Source organism: Crinia signifera, chromosome 4 (genome assembly GCF_055691185.1).
Source record: "Crinia signifera chromosome 4, ASM5569118v1, whole genome shotgun sequence".
Lineage (NCBI taxonomy): Eukaryota > Metazoa > Chordata > Amphibia > Anura > Myobatrachidae > Crinia > Crinia signifera.
The window spans coordinates 33,909,892-33,929,243 of record NC_139220.1 but is presented as its reverse complement, the minus strand read 5'-3'; the positions used below and the strand labels follow the sequence as shown (position 1 = coordinate 33,929,243).

The 19,352-nt window shown below is 45.1% G+C and overlaps 1 protein-coding gene across 3 annotated transcripts; it reads left to right on the top strand.

The window, feature by feature from the left end:
- Positions 1 to 438: 438 nt before the first annotated feature.
- On the top strand, positions 439 to 18,505 carry LOC146073928 (matrin-3-like). 3 transcript variants are annotated; one of them, XM_083181511.1, is made up of 15 exons: positions 439 to 715; positions 6,262 to 7,287; positions 8,730 to 8,791; positions 9,490 to 9,516; positions 10,307 to 10,443; positions 10,649 to 10,692; positions 11,433 to 11,558; positions 12,109 to 12,234; positions 14,311 to 14,502; positions 14,607 to 14,738; positions 15,222 to 15,268; positions 16,278 to 16,626; positions 16,714 to 17,056; positions 17,958 to 18,079; positions 18,356 to 18,505. In XM_083181511.1, exons 2-15 carry the CDS (start codon positions 6,400 to 6,402, stop codon positions 18,398 to 18,400), a joined length of 2,640 nt encoding a protein of 879 aa, XP_083037637.1. In that variant the 5' UTR covers positions 439 to 715; positions 6,262 to 6,399; the 3' UTR covers positions 18,401 to 18,505. The 3 variants fall into 3 exon arrangements, with proteins under 3 accessions (XP_083037637.1, XP_083037635.1, XP_083037636.1); XM_083181509.1 differs by having other exon boundaries at positions 441 to 715; positions 11,430 to 11,558; XM_083181510.1 differs by lacking the exon at positions 439 to 715 and having other exon boundaries at positions 4,949 to 7,287; positions 11,430 to 11,558.
- Positions 18,506 to 19,352: the final 847 nt, after the last annotated feature.

Sequence of the window (19,352 nt, the reverse complement as noted above, 5' to 3'; positions counted from 1 at the left end):
GTTGGGACCTAGTGCTCGATGTATTGGGCATCGATAGTGGATGGTCGAATAGTTATATGCCATTGATGGATGGCTTCTGATGGTAAAAATTGGGGGCGCATGCGCACTGCGTCCAGCGGCGTTGCTGCGGATGCCCCCCCCCCAGAGGTGCACGCATGTGCAAAAGAAAATTAAACTGGATTGATGGCTAAAGTTTCTTCTGCGCATGCGCACGGATCCCAAGCCGGGCAGGCTGTCCGCAGCGACCCGTCCCTCTGCACGTGCGCGGCTAAGCGATGGCAGGAACTATCGATGGTGTGAGGTAGATAAGAATGGTTTATAGCCATCGATGGTTCCTGCTCTAGAAGCCATCGATGGCAACCATCGATGGGGGATGTGCCGATGGCCATCCATAACCCAAATTACTGGCTGCTACCCGCCTCCCCACTGGCGGGAACAGGAACGAACAGACTCCCAGAATGCTCTCTGCCTCCCTCGGCAAATTTTCGGCATACGTCACTCACTATACACAGCAACAGCATACTCTGATTAAAAGGCCACACCCACCTCATCACGTGCCCTCCTCCTGACCCGGATCCGGAAAAGGTTACCTCAGGTGCGTGCTAGGCCAGACACTTGTCTCTGCGCGGCGGCTGCTGCATCGTGTCGTGTGAAGCGGAGGCGCTGTAGCTGCTGAAGAAGAGCCGGGGTGTGTGCGGTCTGTGAGCGAGAACAGGTGAGGAGGACGTACATCTCTGCGTTACTGCGCTGCACGTTCTACACCGGTGCCGAGGCCTTGCACCCGTCGCTGCGGCCTCCATTTTGGAACGGTCTCTGTAATGGAGGCCAGAGCGCTCACGTTTGGCCCCCTTTTCCCACCACTGCTTCTTGTCCCCATTGCACTCGCATACACCAGCCCCCATTGCGCGCCCTCTCCCTGGTCAGGGCTCCATGTGCTGCTGCTTTCCCCCATGTATCAGTCAGATATGAGGCACCCGCTGTAGTCACACTAGTGTTGGGCTAGGGTCTGTACTAGCCCTTGTGTTACACTGTACCCCTACATGATGGCTTAAATCTATTAAGACTATGGCTTTGGGGATTTGTTTATAAATTGTAAATATACGCTGCGATGAACTTCATGCTTTAGTCCTAGATTGCATTGTATCTAGTACAAAAAGCATACAATGCTACAGCAGCGTGATATTTGTACTAGATACGATGCAATCTAGAGGACTGCTCTGACTTTCTGTGCTGTGCGCATGGGCTGCACCGACTTGCTGTGCGCGGTAGCGTGCATCGCAACTGAAAAACTCCACGTGTATGGGCACCTTTAAATCCTCATCTTTCCCATGGCCTTATTCCCACTGCTTTTTGCATTGTACTAGAGCTTGTTGCGCTTGATCAATACATACAGCTGGATATAGGGAAAATGTTAAGGGGCCCATACACGGTACGATGCGTGCTCCCGCCCAAGTCCCATTGCACAGAACAAAAGGTATACGCTGCACATAGTTTTTGGACTAGGTCCTGATTGCACGCAGATCGCATGCAATTTGCGTGTGATGCGATCTAGACCAAATCATGCACTTATTGAACAGTTTATGGGCACCTTTAGAGCTCAAAGCCCACCACCACATCTGGCCGATAAACTGAATAATTGTGTAATTTGACTCGATGCGCGGGCAGGCCAGTCTAAAGTCGCATCTCATGGTCTTATGTGCTGCATTTACTTATTGAATTGCAGGGGCAATCGCATGTGGTTTTCAACCACATGCAATGCTCGAATGCAATCCACTGGTGGGTGGTGGAGGGAATGCTTTTTCAGGGGCATGGGAAGAGGGGGCTGGAGGGACCGCTGGTGGCGTGGGAGAGGGCGGCATTCTAGCTGTAGGGCTAGTGAGGGTCAGTCAGCGGTAGCAAAATTATTTAAATCAGTGGTTCCCAAACTTTGTGCCGTGGCTCCCTGGGGTGCCTCGGGACACTTGCAGGGGTGCTCCAGGTTGGTGGTCTAGGACCAATTCAAATGATATATTATTGATTATTTATGGAAAAAAACAGTGCTGGTGGCTGCCAATCATAAAATATATGTACAAACAGAATGATGCCATTTACCACATAACGGAACCGAAGAATCACATATTAACACAATCTGCATTTTATATTTATTCTGCATTTTGGGGGGCCTAGGGGTGCCCTAGAAATATTCTGATACTCCGGGGTGCCGTGTTTTAATAAAGATTGGGAACCCCTGGTTTAAACACTGGGCAGCCCTCTGATTGGCTGAGCTATTTCAGCAAATCAATGGGCTGCCCAGTGTTTAAACACTTTTGCCACCATCGCTGACCCCTGCTGCCCGCTAGCGATACACTACAACTCTGCCCGCCCCCGATGTGCCATCTCAAGATGGCATGTGACATCGGGTGCTGTAAGGGCACTTTTTTGCACCACAAGATGCGATCGGGTTCGAATCCGATCGCATAAGTGGATGGGCAGTATTTTAAACAATATCACTCAGAAGGCGGGAAATTAGATGTTTAAAATATCGCTTAAGGTCCACACACACACTGGGCGACTATGTCAACGGAGGGGGGGAGGGAGGCGTTGCATAGCGGGGCGCTATTGAAAGCCGCTCATCTGCTGGTGTAACCAGCAGATGAACGGCGATGTTGCGGGAGTGCGCTCACCGCCGGGCCATACGCACTGGGCGACTTTGAGCTGAAAGTTGCTCAAACCTGCTGTTTTGAGCGACTTTCAGCTCAGTCGCCCAGTGTGGCCTTTAGTGTGTATGGGCTTTGGAATTGATCTTTGGGCTATGCAGACCTTCAATTTTATTCCTTATGGTGAGTAGGAAATAATGTGACTGATGGTCGAGTTAGACCCAAGTCTGTTTCAGAAATTGTAACCATGGGCAGCTCTGCTACATCTTCATTTACGGCTTGAGTGCATATGCGCACACCTCCTGAAACTGCCTTAATACGTGCACAACTTTTCCGCGGTTTGTTTTATCGGCCAAATCTCTATTGCACAATAAAGGTCTAAGTTTCAAAAGTCGGTGATCCCTGGCTTGGACTTGTGCCCCCGCCCCCCTGATCCATACTTATGGTAATCTTGTTCGGTTTGGCTTTCTCCCACACATGTTTTGTTGAGTTCAACTATATACTAACCTTTGGAGGGCTATGTATTTCTGAGCACCCTACTTTGTGCTGGTTTATAGCTGCAACATTCTATTGTTGGGTCCCACATCTTCCTCTGGCCTTGTCATTTACTCCAACATTCCTGAGTTGTGTAATCATGGCTTCAAGTGAGTATATTTACTTATAATGGGGAGTGTTCAATTTTTTTTTTCACCGGCCACCACTAGATGGCACCCAACTGAGAGATTCAATTGTTGCAGCATGGCGTACTCATTTCAGCTTTGCCACCTCCTGAGGCAAAAATACAAGAGAAGTGATCCATTAGGGCATCCAAAGTACACTTTGCATTTTGCCCAGCACTTTGATTGGCCTTAGACTTTTTCGTGGCTAGTCCTGGTCTGACTGGGATAGATCAGCGCCACAAGACAATTGAATAGTGCCCTGCTATTACTTTATATGGGATATAGGGTGCTAGAGGTCGCGCAAATCAATTGAATTCCCATCCAATGTGTATTAAAAAAAATAATAATTTGCTGTAGAGAATTTGGAACCCAGGTGACATATTTAATATTTAGCATCGGACTCTAGCATGTATGAAAACGATAATTCTGCATTACTACTCTCTATCCAATGTATACATTTGCAAAGAATGGCTTGTCAGAATTGTATTTCAGTTTTCCAGGGATAGATGAGGTCACTATTTGCCCGGTCTGTTCAAAGGGGAAAAACACGATGCAGCTATGTGCTGGAGCTCATTCCATCCAGTAGGTGCCATAACACTGGATATTAGGACTTGTGAACCTTACCTATGAGTCTCCTCTTCACACTGCTCTTCTCACTTTGCAGTAAGTGCAGTCTGTCGCCACCTGTGTGTGATCCACAAGGTTCTGCGGCAGCGCCACTTCATGCTTAAAATGCCAAATTTGACAGCAGCACGGTGGTATTGACTGGTTTTAAATGTAGTTTTATGCTCTCTGCAGTTCTCCAGTCTCACCCACAGCATACAGAAGCTATATCTCTAATTAATGAATGAGTTGGATTTTGGGGCTTTTTACTTCTATCCTGTCCCTCTGTCCTCGCCTTTTCCTCTGGAATGATTCTCCATTTTAACATGTGCATCTACCCTCATGTTATCTATTTTCTATTTGTTTGTAAATGGTAAAGGTTCTTTTTATTATTTGTACTCCTCATGCCATTTTCAACATTTTCAACAGTGAGATCATTGTCTATGGAGGTAGGATATGTTCAAACAACTCTGCTTCCACCAGCCCCTGACTGGGTGGGGATGTATTACATGCTCATTGCTCATGGGGGGGGAGGGAGAGTGTATCGCATGGTCGTTGCCCACGGGGGGAGTATCGCATGGTCGTTGCCCACGGGGGGAGTATCGCATGGTCGTTGCCCACGGGGGGAGTATCGCATGGTCGTTGCCCACGGGGGGAGTATCGCATGGTCGTTGCCCACGGGGGGAGTATCGCATGGTCGTTGCCCACGGGGGGGGGGGAGTATCGCATGGTCGTTGCCCACGGGGGGGGGAGTATCGCATGGTCGTTGCCCACGGGGGGGGGTATCGCATGGTCGTTGCCCACGGGGGGGGGGTATCGCATGGTCGTTGCCCTCGTGGGGGGGGGATTGGGTATCGCATGGTCGTTGCCCACGGGGGGGGGGGGATTGGGTATCGCATGGTCGTTGCCCACGGGGGGGGGGGGATTGGGTATCGCATGGTCGTTGCCCACGGGGGGGGGGGGATTGGGTATCGCATGGTCGTTGCCCTCGTGGGGGGGGGGGGGATTGGGTATCGCATGGTCGTTGCCCTCGGGGGGGGGGGGGGTAGTATTACATGCTTGTTGCCTAGTACAGATGTTGAGCGGAGGGTGGCTGAAGGGTGAACATTAAAGTGTCAGGCGCGGCACGGCGCCCTGCAAAGTAAGCTTAATGTGAACACCAGACAGCTCATAACGACTTATAGAATTTGTTATTACAGTTAATTTAATATCAAAGACTTGAGTGCTCCTATATGGTTAACAACACTTTGTTGCATATCATGAGTGTGCGCACAATCACTAATGATGCATGCTCCCACAAGTCTTTTATCATCTTGTCTCACGCCCCCCATCCCTGTGTAGTCTGTTAACTCTGTGAAATCCTCACTATACAATCAAACATAGAAACATAGAATTTTACAGCAGATAAGAACCACTTGGCCCATCTAGTCTGCCCCTTTTTAATGATATGATAGCATGTTACTGGATGTGGCTGCTGAACGAGGTCAGTGATGAAATGTAGCGTTGATTCTAGCGTCCTGCACCTTTCAAAATTGTGCAATCTTTCCTGCATAGTCTAATATTGAATTTCAGCAGAGGGTGACACCCCAGGCAGGAAAAGGGAACTGCATGGATTTTGAAAGATGGAAGGTGCTAGGCTGAACACCAGAAATGGAACTTGAGTCTGATTTGGAAGGATTATAGAGTGGGGGGTTCGCCCTCAGTGGGGAAGAGTTCTATAGAGTGGGAGCTGCCTGGCTAAAAGCTTGATGCATAGTATGGGCTGGTGGAGACTGATACCATTGAAGATGTCCTACACCCTTAGTGTCTATACTCTAAAAGTTTGTTTTTGCTAGAGAATGGCATTTTACTTATATCTTTGGCAAGTTCTGTTTTATCGGCTCCTGAAACAGTCGACTTTTTAGATACTAACAGGTGATTGGACGTGTCCATTTCAAATCCTTTGCCTCCAGTCTCATGTTGCGCCTATTGGTTTTGGAATCAGACGCTCCATTTTACAGTAACGTTTCACACTCTGTTAAACATACTTTGGTGTGTCCGTTACATAACTGGTCCATTTGGGCAACTTCCACATCCAATCCCTTTTATCACTGGTTTCATTTTCTGTTTACCTCCCATGAACCTGTTGATGGACACCATACAAATGTTTAGTCGTGTAAATTTTAAATCTATTAAGGTTAAATCTTATGTTTTAGAATTCCAAAAAATCCTATCTTTGCCTTCCATCTCCCGCTCTTGATTATTATCTGGTCAGCGACACTTCAGTTGTTGCTGGGTTCATAGATTAAATGTGTTTGCAATTTTTAACCCTTTTGAATTGTATTCTGATTTGTGTTTGACTAAAATTACTTGTTTTTCTACAGAATTGTTTGGCGTCTTTCTGATTTAAAGAGGATCCCTCGAATCGTCCGTACAGTTACCACATTCTCAAGTGTATATATACTTGTTGTGGGACATTCTCTTTTGTTTTTTTCTATTGAGAACCAGAGAATCGCACTACAATGTCCAAGTCATTCTCTCATTCATCCTTAAGCAGAGATTTAAGCAGAGACATGCCTTCCCATAACAGACGTGACTCTTCAGGAATGGGCCTGCTCTCAGCTAATCAGTCCTTAAACCTACCATCCAGTCTCGGACGGATGAGCCAAGGTTCAGGGCGCTTTTCCGGTTTGATGAACCCCGGTTCCATCTCTAAGATGAGTCAGCAAGGCTCTCATGGCATGCTGTCTTCCAGTTCCTCTTCTCAAAGCTTGCCGTCTATATTCAGCCTTGGTAACCGACCCGCTCCTCATTTATCTTCTCAGCCTAGAAATGAACCTGATCAGGCCAGTAAGATTCTGGCCAGCTTCGGTCTTTCCTCTAGGGACTTGGATGAGTTGAGTCGCTACCCCGAGGAGAAGATCACTGCTGAAAGTTTGCCACAGATCATTCAGCATCTTAAGAGGAGGAGGTCGGAAAATATGGCTTTGCTAAGTTTGAGAGAGAGGTCTTCCCGAGAGCCTTTGAGAGTTTCTAGTAGCGACTGGGATGACGCACAACCCCTCAGAAGAGAGAATTTTACTGACCGTTCATCAGGTCTCGACCCGGTGGTCGACTACGACCATGGGACCCGTTCTCGAGAACCTGCTTATCGCGATCGAGTCGAGTTCGAAGACCGCTTTAGAGAACGGGAGAGGCTTAGAGAAGACCGTTTCCTATCTGATACGTCTTACCGTAAGGTCGATAATGACTATGAACCCATGGGCTACAGCCACTCGCAAGAAAGATCTGTCTTTGAAAAGACCAGAGGAATGCCTTCCAATAGAAATATTGATGATTTCCATGGACTGTCACCCAAAGACTATCCTCATCTCTGTTCTCTCTGTGATATACCAATTCTTTCAAAGCAGGTAAGTAATTTCCAGCTCCATTATCTGTTGTTAATTTGAATTCTCAAGTGTCATGATCTTAATTTTTTTTTTTGACAAAACAGTGGTTCATTCGGCCTCTTACAAAAAACAACAAATGACATGACTCATTTTCTTAAGATAGACAATGAAGTTGAGCTTTGGGTCCAAAAATAGATACTTTTTTTTTCATATGCGTATTATCTGACAGATTACAGGTCTTTGCCACACATCTCTATACCCAGAATTCCTTTCAGGTTTCTCTCCTTCTGACCCTCTAATAGTTGGGAGTTATTACACTTCAGAAACCTTTTTGTGCACAGGCATTTCACAGAGCTTTAGGACCGATGCTAATGAGACATTCAAATCGTGGGCGCAAGTGCTGAAATAGGATGTAGATCATTTTCAAGTCCACGTAAAGCAATCCTCTTCGGATTCTGATCTACCTTTTTAATTACGCGGTACTTAAACAATACAGAGCTGGATATATCCAGGAACGACATGGGAGAGAAGGAATCAAATCATTTTATGTATGTTGGCCAATTACTTTCCGGTGTACGGTCTATAGATCTGCGGCTACACCTAGAATCAACAGACTGGCGGCTTATCCAACATCGCTCTAGCTTTATCCATTTATGAGACCAGGTTACAGGAGTTTGGTCAATGTCATTTCTGTAGAATGCTCAAGACAGAAGAGTTAATTCCCCCCCCCTAAGGTCTTCGCGTCTTCCCTGGGTCACACCTTTATTTATTTATTTTTTAATGTAGGAAGCTCCGGACTGGTAACAGTCTTACTATGAAATTGGTCTGGAACACATTCAGAGATCTGATTGTCAGCCACCGTCCTCTCCTTTAGCTAAGATGGTGTTCCACTGTCCCGTCCCCCCCTTATCTTTTTTTCTTCCCTATTTGATGCAAGCCTTTTTGAAGACTTGGGGGGGTATTCAGTCTCTGCCGGTTATTTCAGACAGTGGAAATATCTGCAGTATGGTATTCAATCCCGGCCGGGACTTGCCTGCTCCAGACGCGTCTCCCTATGGAGGAGAGTCTGTTGTCAAATGCCGATCCACGGACTCCCAGACGCTCGGCAGCCGTAACATTGATTTTTGGCTTTTGAGTTACAATTGGAAGAAACTAATACGGCCCTGGGTTCTGACTTGCTGGGTGTTCCAAGAGTCTGAATCCTGCACTGAATACCCCCCTTACACTCTATACTGACTTAATCAAAGTGGATTTCCTTTTCCTTGATCAAGCAGTGTGATGTCAGCAAGAGCTTCATTTTGAAATGTGTTTTTTAGCATAGTGGGATGTATGGCAGAAACATAAGACTATTGTAATGGTTTCTTTAGTGAAGTCTGCCATGAGAAGGTTTTGACCCCTGGCTTACTTGCGCCCTTGTACGACTTGTAATTCTTCAGTGATATTAAGTTTTGCCGTCCTTGCAGAATTGGAATGACCATATTAACGGCCGAGCACACAGAAGACAACGCCTGCTGCTGCTGGAAATGTAATGTATATTTGATTACTTTAATGTGCCGCCTCTTAGAATGTGTAACATGTTTGTTGGATGCACGCACTCCGGGGGGGGGGGGGGGGGGGAATAATCCCATGCAAGGTGTTAATTTACTGTAATGATAACTTGGGGTAGCGCTCGCTGTGACATCGTTGCTGAAATGCAAATATTGCAATGTTTAGCCTTTTGTCCCCTTAACTTGTTGGATAAACAGTTGGATAAACTGTCACAATACCAAACTAAATTTAACATACTAAAGCATTTGCATCTAGATTTGTCGCCTCTCAGTATTTTTTAAGCTGCTCTTGCCTTATTCTGGTGCAGTGACAAATTGAGCAACTAGCTTGCATTCTCTTAGGCCGTGGGCACACAGAGCAGCATTGACATTGTCCCGTGCTGCAGTCTTTCTACATTTGAATATGATGCCACATGACCACCCATCAGGATCGAGTGCTGCATAGCCACTAGGAACTCTGATTCTGTACTATGCGCGTGTCCAAATGAAACGTATAATTGGCGCTGCAATGCAGTATTAGCCAGCGGATGAGCGTGGGTCTGGATACAGGAGTTACGGTTGTTGCTTGTGTATCTGGGTTCCCTATTGCTGAGACCTGATTCCACAGAAGTCAGGCTAGTTAGTGGTCACAGTACACTCGTTGGTTACTGACCATTTTTCTTTTCTTCATTTTTAGATATCCAGAATGGAATGGACATGGACTGTAAGTATTAACACCGCAATTAATCAGACACCTTATTCCCTGCGAGCATACATATACCATTTTAATTACTTTTTAACTCCACAATCATTACAGTTCAATTTTAATGTAGAGGTGTATAAATTATGCACTTTACAGAGGATATTGGAACGTTCACCTCAGGTCCTGTCCCAGTGCAGTTTACAATCTACGGGCAAGATGTATGAAGATAATGGTGGATAAGTGGTCAAGTGCCTTTTTATCACTGGCCAATCAGCCTCCTGAGTATTAAGTTACAGGCTGGGATAAAAAAAGGACACTTAGGAGCTGATTGGCCGGTGATAAAGTACCGGGCACTTTACCACTGCTTCATGCATCTACCACATGTACATGCACACAGACATTCTAGGGTTAATTTTGTTGGCTAACCTACTAGTATATTTTTGGATTGTGAGCGGAAACCCAAAGGAAAAATATATACAAACTCTGCACAGTTAGGGCCATGATGGGAATGGAACCCCTGACCTCAGCGCTGTGAGGCAGTAATGCCAATCATTACACGTCTAATGGCGTTCACCTTGGCGGTAGCACAGTAAATTACATTTAATTCATTGCTGTAAAATTTTTCCTTTAAAAAAAAAAGGGGGGGGGGGTAGATGTAGTTTCTGTCCTTTTCTGCTTATTGTGTGTGTATATCTGGGAAGGATAATGACGCAAGCTGCTTCTACGGGACAGTGGGAAACTGGGCACTTACTGCGTGTGTCTGTCTCCTTTCATGTTGTCTTTTACTAAGTGCACAATTAAATATTTGCAGGGAAGATTCCTATATGCTGCAGCAGTCCACAAATCCTGCACCAGGAATTTTGGGACCTCCACCTCCTGCACGGATGCATATGGGAGGCGGCTCCGAAGGTCGACGTGGTGGTGGTGGTGGTCACAGGGGTCACCTAGGTGTGTTAAGTTTCATTTTTCATGTGTAATCGCAATGTGTTCCCGATTTTGTGAATGGCAGTTTAATACATTCTGTGATATCTGTGCAGAGAGATTTGTAATAGAGGGTTTTTCAGCCCGAGTAATGCAAACTTGTGTCTTCTGAATTGTAGATGTAGTTTCATAGCATTATGTTTTATTTATTCACTTATTTTTAAATGTGCAGGAAATGAAGACATGCCTGGACCAAGGCGCATGCAAAATAGACCAGTAAGTAAAACTTGAGGTTGGGTAGGGGGAGCAGTTTACTTCTTTTGGGGGAGGCGGGTGACTTTCATTCTATGTGACACTTGTGCTACTATGTAAGGTTATAACACAACACAAATGCATATTTTGTCGTGCAGGGTGGACTTGATCCTGGTCCACCCTGCAATGTTAAATAACGGTCTACAGCAGGCTTGGCCAAACTCGGGCCCTCCAGCTGTTGTGAAAATAAAGTCCCATCATGCTTTGCCATAGTATTGCTATTAAGGAATGCTAAAAGCATGGCCAGGCATTCTGGGATGTGTGGTTTCAGCTGGAGAGCCATAGTTTGGCCATGTCTGGTCTACAGCCCATGGGCCTAGATGGCAAACCCTGTCTGAGAACCATCATGGAATAAGTAGGGCTTTTTCATGCTGGCCTTGGCCTATGGGACAGTATGTAAAATCAATCGGCTGAGGAAAGGGCTACTCCAAACGTGAGATTGTGAAGGGAAAACTGGTAGTTTGATGCTGTTGGGGAATGTAATCCAGTGTTACCATTGAGCACATAACATACTATTCCCTTTCGTGTTGTGTAAAGTTTTAAATCCTTTTTATATTTGTATATAGAAATAAAAGGTTTTTAAAAGTACAGTCTGTCTCTTTAAATTATTATGTGTGCTTTGAAAAAAAACCATTGCAATTTGAATCAACCATCCCTAGACTGATCTTAAAGTAAATGTGGGTTTATTTTCCTCTCCCAAGCAGGGAACCGGCAGAGTGGTTCATATCATTGACTTCGAGCGAGGAAAGAACTTGAAGTACGAGCTTCTGAGTCTTGCAGAGCCGTTTGGTGTAATCACCAACCATTTGATCTTAAATAAGAGGAATGAGGTTCGTACATGCGTGCGCGCTTCATCTGACTACCGTCTGTGTGTATATCAGTTTCCTCAAGGCACCCCAACGGTCCAGGTATTAAGTATATACATGCTTGGCCACAGGTGACTTAATTAGTATTAACTCAGTCAGTCTGATTTAACCATCTGTGCTGAGCCATGGATATACCTAAAGCCTGGACCGTTGGGGTGCCTTGAGGACTGCGTTTGGGAACCTCTGGTGTATATGCATAAAAAAGAACTTATCAAAGTTGGAAATAATTTGCAACTATCTAAGTATTTTTTTTTTTTTTTTTTTTTGTGGTTACCGTCGTTTACCTCCAAGCTGATGTAGCCGGGGACCAGTGAGGAGGCACATGCAGCCTTTGCTGCTTCATGTCCCTCCTGCTCATTTAAACTGTACTCTCCACTCTAGTTGCAAAGTTTTAACATTAAATCTGAAAGGAGGACTGACTGCACGTGTTGGCCAAATAACTGTTCAATTATTTTGCTAAACACGAAGTCTTAATTTTTTTTTTTTTGTGTCATTTATTTTTTCCCGTCTGCAGGCTTTCATTGAGATGTCCAATCCTCAGGATGCTATGGCTGTCGTGGATTACTACAGTACAAATCCAGCTTCTATACTCGGAAAGAACGTTGGAGTCCACCTGTCACAAAAATATAAGCGTATTAAGGTAATTATCATTTGTCAGAGGTCCTAGTTCTGCTTGCCTTGTAGAATTGCCCAGCTACTGGTCCACGTGCTGCATGAACTGCGTCACCAGGCTGCGCTCAGATGCACTTCCTCCAGGTTTTTAGGAGATCTCAGTAAGGAGGCTGCAGTCATTTCTATTCCTCCCCCCCCCCCCCCCCTTTTTTTTTTTTTTTTTTTATGGGGCCCTAAGCAGATGTGCTCGTAAGCATTGCTACTCTGCCTGCTAAGGGTTAACTGCTCTGCAGATGTCAGTGACCTGTTCTACCCATTCACTGCCTTCTGTGTTCCAACACCAACTGTCATCCGCTGCAGGGATGGTGTAAAACAGGGGTGGGCAAACCGGTCCTCGAGCTACCAATGGTCCACGTTTTCCAGTTTACCTAGCTGCTGCACAGCTGTAGTCATTACAAGCTGTCACATTTTAAAACCTGCTGCATTCATTCCTACTATAGATCCACAGGTTGCCTGGAAAACATGCACCGTTGGTAGATCTTGAGGACAGGTTTGGCCACCCCTGCTGTAAAACGTTGACTTTTTTTTTTTTTTTTTAATTCACTCAGGCTACTCTCCTATACCCCCTATGCCCACCCACAGGTAGCCAGTTATAATTTGGTGGCTTGCTGTAGCAGCTGTTACCACCGGTGTAGAGCCTACTTGCAGTGTTGACAGTGGTTGTCCAGGACACCTGCTCACCCACTAAAACTCCAGGCTAGTTGAGCAACGGGGCACTTCCGTACAGGCAGGCATCTGCCATAGGGTCCATTTTAGAAGTGGAAGGTAGGCTTTCCCAATTAGCTACTCCACTTGGATTTCATGTACCATATCTTCATGTCCCTTCATAACTGCAGTGCTTTTGCCACTGTACTTCCTCAGGCTCCTGGCCCGATTTTCGGGCTTTAAAGAAGTCGCATGCCATTAAAATGCGATGCGACCGACCCAATTTTTACATTTGACACAATGTAAAAATGGTCCCTGAGACCCGATTTTTACATTGGACCCAATGTTAAATGCCCCCCCCCCATTGTTAACGCCACGGTCAACGTCAACCCGAAGCGTGGTGAGCGCAGCAAGCCCACGAGGGGCGGCGTTGCGCGTTCTCCGACCTTTTCATACCCCCACTATCCACGTCGGCGTGGAGTTGATTTTATATAGTGTGGCGACCCCCACGAGGGGACGCGTAATACATGTAATGCGCTGCACTCGCCACACTATATAATCAACTCCTCGCTGACGTGGATAGTGGGGGTATGAAAAGGTCGGAGGACGCGGGCTAGCTGCGCTCGCCACGCTTCGGGTTGGTGTTGATTGTGGCGTTAACCATGTATTTGACATCGTAATTACCCATCAGGGTAAAATACAATTAAAAATCGGGTCTGTTGGGGGGGGGGGGGGGGATTTAACATTGTAATCAGCCTTGACGGTGGCTGTACAATTAAAAATCAGGTTGATTTGGTCGCATGCGATCGACCCGATTTCATACAATTAAAATCGGTGGCGCACTGCTAGGAAACAAGTACTGCGGTTTCAGAGTGCCTTGCAAGAGCGATGCGTGTAGCATTATTTGGATCAGATCATTAAAGTTGCTGTAATTCCGGTTCACAAAAGTTTACCCTATAAGCAGTAACCGCTACAGAGGCATACATTTAGTATTAATATCAAGCAAAATATCAGTTATACGTTCAAGGCTACTTAACACGAGAAAGCAAGCAGCTGCATTTAGACTCCAGAGAATGGTTTGACCATATTATTGATATCGGTCAAAAACTTAAATGTCTCCTATAATCAAAGAACTAGTTTTTGTTGCCTTTTATTATGTGCCTTTCGGTAGTGTGAACAGAGAACCTGCTTGGTGTGCAACAAACAGCCAAATGTGCAGGCCAAATGTCCCAAGCATTTCAATCTACTGATATAGCGGTCATCGTAGTATTGGAGTGCAAAGTTGTGGCTAATTAAATACACACACACACCCCATAACTTTGTTCCTTGTTTAATCTGACAATCATCTGTAGCACTAACCTGAGAATTAAGACGTTTCCCATTTCCATTACCATTTAAGAAACCAGAGGGGAGACCAGAGGGAAGGCCTGAGGGGAGACCTGAACTGAAACCTGAACCAAAAACAGAGGCTGGTCGTGTTGTACATCTCAGCAACTTGCCCCATTCTGGCTATACCAACGGTGCTGTCATAAAGCTGGCCGAAGCATATGGGAAAGTGAAAACGTATATATTAATGAGAATGAAAAACCAGGTAAATGAATGTATATGGAGGAAGACCCATTGGTATAGGTTTTTTTTTTTTTTTTTGTGATTCATACATGTAAAGTGAGTGGTCATCCTTTGTTTGCTTTGTAGGCTTTTATTGAAATGGAGAAGGCGGAAGACGCTGATACCATGGTGGAACGCTGTGAGCAAATTCCTCTATTGTTTCGGGGAAAGAGAGTGAAAGTAGACATCTGCAAAAGATATAAGAAGCTTGTTCTAAGGGTAAGTAATCAGATCCTCATCTGCGGCCAAATTGGGATTCGTTCCCAGTCGCAAAGCAAGTACAAACAGCTACCTCTGGGTGTGGGCATGGGTGCCATTGCTGGCATTCAAACTGCAAGGCACCTCACGCCCATCGCATATAATACGATCGACCGCATTGTGTAATCTATTTCATGTAGTGACCCTTGTACATTGGGCTCTTGTGTGGTTTTAACAGTTTAAGCTAGAAGCTGCTGCGATTTTGGATGGTAGATCAACAGTGTATTGGTAGAAAGTAACATGTTGACACCATATGGTCGACGGGTACAAAGTAGACTATGCTTAAGGGGGGGGGGGGGGGGGATGAACTTATCTAGCATCTCAGATATGTTAAATAATAACTTCTCTTTAGTTAATTTTTCACTCTGTTCCATTTCTATATCATGTTAAAATGTAAAGGTCCTAAAAAAATATATATAATTTTTATTTGTATTTGATCTGTAGATTCCAAACAAGAGTGTGGAGCAGCTGCAGCAAAAAGAGAAACCCAAGTAAGTCTTTAGATGTGTTGTGAAGTAATGTTCCCTGTCCCTCCTAATAGGTTCTAGATTGCTTTTAGATAGGAAGATCTATTTCTTCTTTCCATAGCAAACACCAGGTATAGGCTGGGCACTTAACGTTTCCTTCCCAGCAGCCCAGACTTCCTCCCCTTTACTCTGCCACCAGCCACATTCTGCTATCTCAGGGTCCTTTTACAGTAGGGCCACTCTGGAATCTGTCCTTCAGTCACCACAGGTGTCGGCATTTTTCCAACAGTTGGTAGACCGAGATCGTGAACCCTCCAAACTGGACAGTTCTGCGATCCCGTCTGGTTATGACTGGTGATGCTTATTCTACCAAGTTGGTGGAAACTTCTTTGGTGGCTCAATGTGACGCCTCTGTAGAGCACCTTTGTAAAACGGTCCATACAGTTCTCAAATTCTGCTGCTTTCATACGGTTACCTCCACAGATGCAACTTGCTAACAGCTGCATGACTGGCTAAGGGCACGGCATTGGGCAGGGGAAGCCAACTCCAGTCCTCGAGAGCTACCAACAGTTAACGTTTTGTAGGTCTCACAGAATCACAAGTTAAGTAGTATTTAGCTTCACCTGTGGATCTTTTAAAATGTTAGTCAGTGAGTGCACCTGTGTACCTGCGATGTGAGCTGGAAAATGAGAATTGTTAGTAGCTCTCGGACTGGAGTTGGCTACCCCTGGCATAAAGGAAAAGAAGCCTGTCCTGAAGAGTTAACATTTTGGTACTCAGACTCCTGACTACAACCTATACCCCAGCATAAAGCTGGGGTACAACTGAGATAAATGATGCTCTCTCCCATAGGTGGTCCATAAGAGCTCTATTCAAGCTTTTGCGCTAGTTACTTCTGTAGCTTGGTGGATCGCAATAGTTTTGCGGTTGGGTTCCCCTTTTTCTTTTTTTTTTTTTTTTCTTTTTTTTTTCTTTTTTTTAGTTCTTGATAACCCAAATTCTGAGATGTTTGTCTTTTGTTTCTCGCCTATAGGAAAAGAACTCGCTCTCCTGACCGCAAGAATGGTACAAAAGAGAAGAAGGCGAAGACCGATAGCAGTCAGAAAGATGAAAGCAGCGACGGAGAAAATAAGTCTTCTCAGATGGTCACCACGGAGGAGGCCGACCAGGAGGAGACCGATCAGAAAGATATCGTGACCGACTCATGTGAGCCTGAGCTTGTGGAGGAAGATGAAGCTGCCGCGCTCATGGAAACCAACAGCTCTGTCGGCGATGACGAAGACATTGCTGACACAAGTGAGGTGGACACGAAAGATGTGGATGACGAGAAAACTGAGGAGCAAGGACAGAACTCCTCTACCGCAGCTGATGAGAAAAAGAAGGTAATACTTGTGAGAATTTTATTTCTGTGACTGTCACCGGTGACCCAGATGTGCACTATGCCTATATGCCTATTTTTGCTTTTATAGAGGGCACACCGCTATCCTGGAGAAATTGACGACTTTGTAACTCTTGATGAAGTTGGCGATGATGAGGATCCCGGAAGTCACAAGCTGAAGTCTCATGCTGCCGAGGATTCTGCAGACCAGACAGATAAAGCGGAGTGTAGCTCGATCATGACGAGCACAAGTGTGGAGGAGACCGAGCAGGAAAACGAGGCTGTTGCACAACCGGAACCAGAAGGAAATCAAGAGATATGTGAAGCATCTGAAAGCGCTGACTCTCAAATGGCTCCGGATAGCGAAAGTGCAGCTGAAACAAGCGCAACAGAAACTGTAGAGCTGGGCCCCTATAGACCCAATAATCCTGTTGGTAAGGCTTCTTTGTTTTTTGTTTAGTCTGATCAGTTCCAAGTGTGTGTTGCCTCTGTAGAACCCTGGATTGAAGAGAGGGCCAGTTTTGTGAGCCTGCTCCCTCTCTCCCTGACGCAGCATCAACTAATATCTACAGCGTGTACCTTGCGAACCTCGTTTAGCTCCCACAGAAAAGCCTGCCATCTTTGCTTCAAATTAGGGACTGCAACAAGGACCACCTGGGCACGCACATAGAGCTTAACAGTCATGAGATTAGTCTGTCATAGCATAGAGGAAAACAGATTGCAGACTTAAAGGCTGGTTGTCGAGTTGATTTATTTTGAATCTGTATTGGTGACTTACTGAGATCAATGATTACCAGGGTAGACCGGATTCAGTATTGAATTCCGGCGGTCGGGATCCCGGCGTTCAGAATCCCGACGCCGGAATCCCGACAGCCGAAATGCCGACAAGGGGGGGACGTGGATCGCCCCCCCCTTGCGGGCTCGCCACGCAGCGGGCCCGGTGCCTCGCTACGCTCGGCACGCTATTTTATTCTCCCTCCAGGGGTGTCGTGGACACCCCAGGAGGGAGAAAGTGTCGGCATTTCGGCGGTCGGGATTCTGAACGCCGGGATCTTAACTGCATCCCGGGTAGACCCATAATGCATGATCTGTTCCCATTTGCTGAGCATATTCTGATTGTAACCTGTAATGAAAGTTAGTGTACCTGTGGTCTCCACGTGATGGAAGCAGCCATTTTGTGAGGGTTTGTGATCTGGGCATTACCGAACCTGCTTCCACTGTGTTTGACACAAATGTACCTCAATGATTTCTCATTTGAAGTGGCTGATTCATACATTTACATTTGTGACTGTAGAAAAACTGCAAAATTCTCCTTTTTTTTTTTTTTTTTTTCAGGAGTGGAATATGTGATTCCCAAGACTGGTTTCTATTGCAAACTCTGTTGCTTATTCTACACAACTGAAGATGTGGCAAAAGTTACACATTGTAGCAGCTTGTCTCACTATCAGAAGCTGAAGGTGAGTGTCATAGACCGCCATGTAGAATACTTTTTGTCAGTAGCATACTTCAGATACTAATGCAGAATGTACAGTTACCTATGCATTTAATTATACAATCCAACACCTGAGGTAGATGCCTCTACCTTAAACACCAACAAATCAGTGGCACAGACTCTGGGTAAAGACTAATCTAATCGAGCCCAGAGTCTATTGATTCCACCATATAGAATGAACAGTTTGTTTAACCCTGTACTGTGTTTATATATATTTTTTTTTTACCTTTTCCCTCCACAGAAAGTGATAAAAACTATCTCAAAGACTCCAGAGAAGAAAAACTAAGCGGTCAAAGGGTTTTTTGTTTTTATTTTGCAGCGTAAGAATATGCTAAATATTACTGTTTTCAATACAGTTAAAGTACAAAGTATGTATTTTTTTGTTTGTTTTTATTATAAAAAGACCAATAGAACAGTTTTATGTTTCAAATAAATATAGCTACAAAGTTACTCGTTTTGTCACATGAAAGCGAAGATTTGATTTTCAAAAACACCGGTCATCTCCATCTGTGATGCTCAACTTTTTGTTCTTAAAGTCCCTCCCTCACCTCTTCTCCCTCCTATGGATTAATACATAAGCTAGAAGACCCAACCATCGACGTGGAAGTGGACTTTGTGTGCTTACCAATATTCAAGTGATTTAAGACCTTGCTGAAGTTTGAGCTGTACTCCTGAGCCCCTTTTATCCTAGCTCTTTGAAGACTGGAAAATTGAGGAGAGATCTTTATGGCCAAATGACCAGATTTCTGAAACCAGTGTTGTGGACTGTAGAAAAAATTCACAGAAGGGGAAAACTCTTCTGAACTAGACCATGGGGTTCCCTGGAAATGCTGCGGAAGTTAGATTATTCTGCATGTATTTAGAGAAGTTTCTAAATGTGTTACTTTTTTGTTTTTTTTTAATTCTAAAGTCACCTAGTTATTGGCTTAGTACATTTCTATGTCCTGAATTTCTAATGTTTTTCCTAAGTTGATAAAACAATCTCACTTACTTGTACCAGGTTTACGTTCTTTTAAATATATTTTTCAAACTGAAGCGTGTGTACCTTGTATTGTACAGATCACAGATATTGATTATTAGGAGGTCCATGGTAATTTGTAGTCGGTCTTGCGCTGTTTGCAATGAACTATCCTATTACAGCAGGGGTAAAGAATCGTGCAACAATTCCACTATATGGGCATACTGGGCTGTAGAGTTTATTCAGCACTTGTGGTTCCAAAGTTGCCTACCCCCTCTAT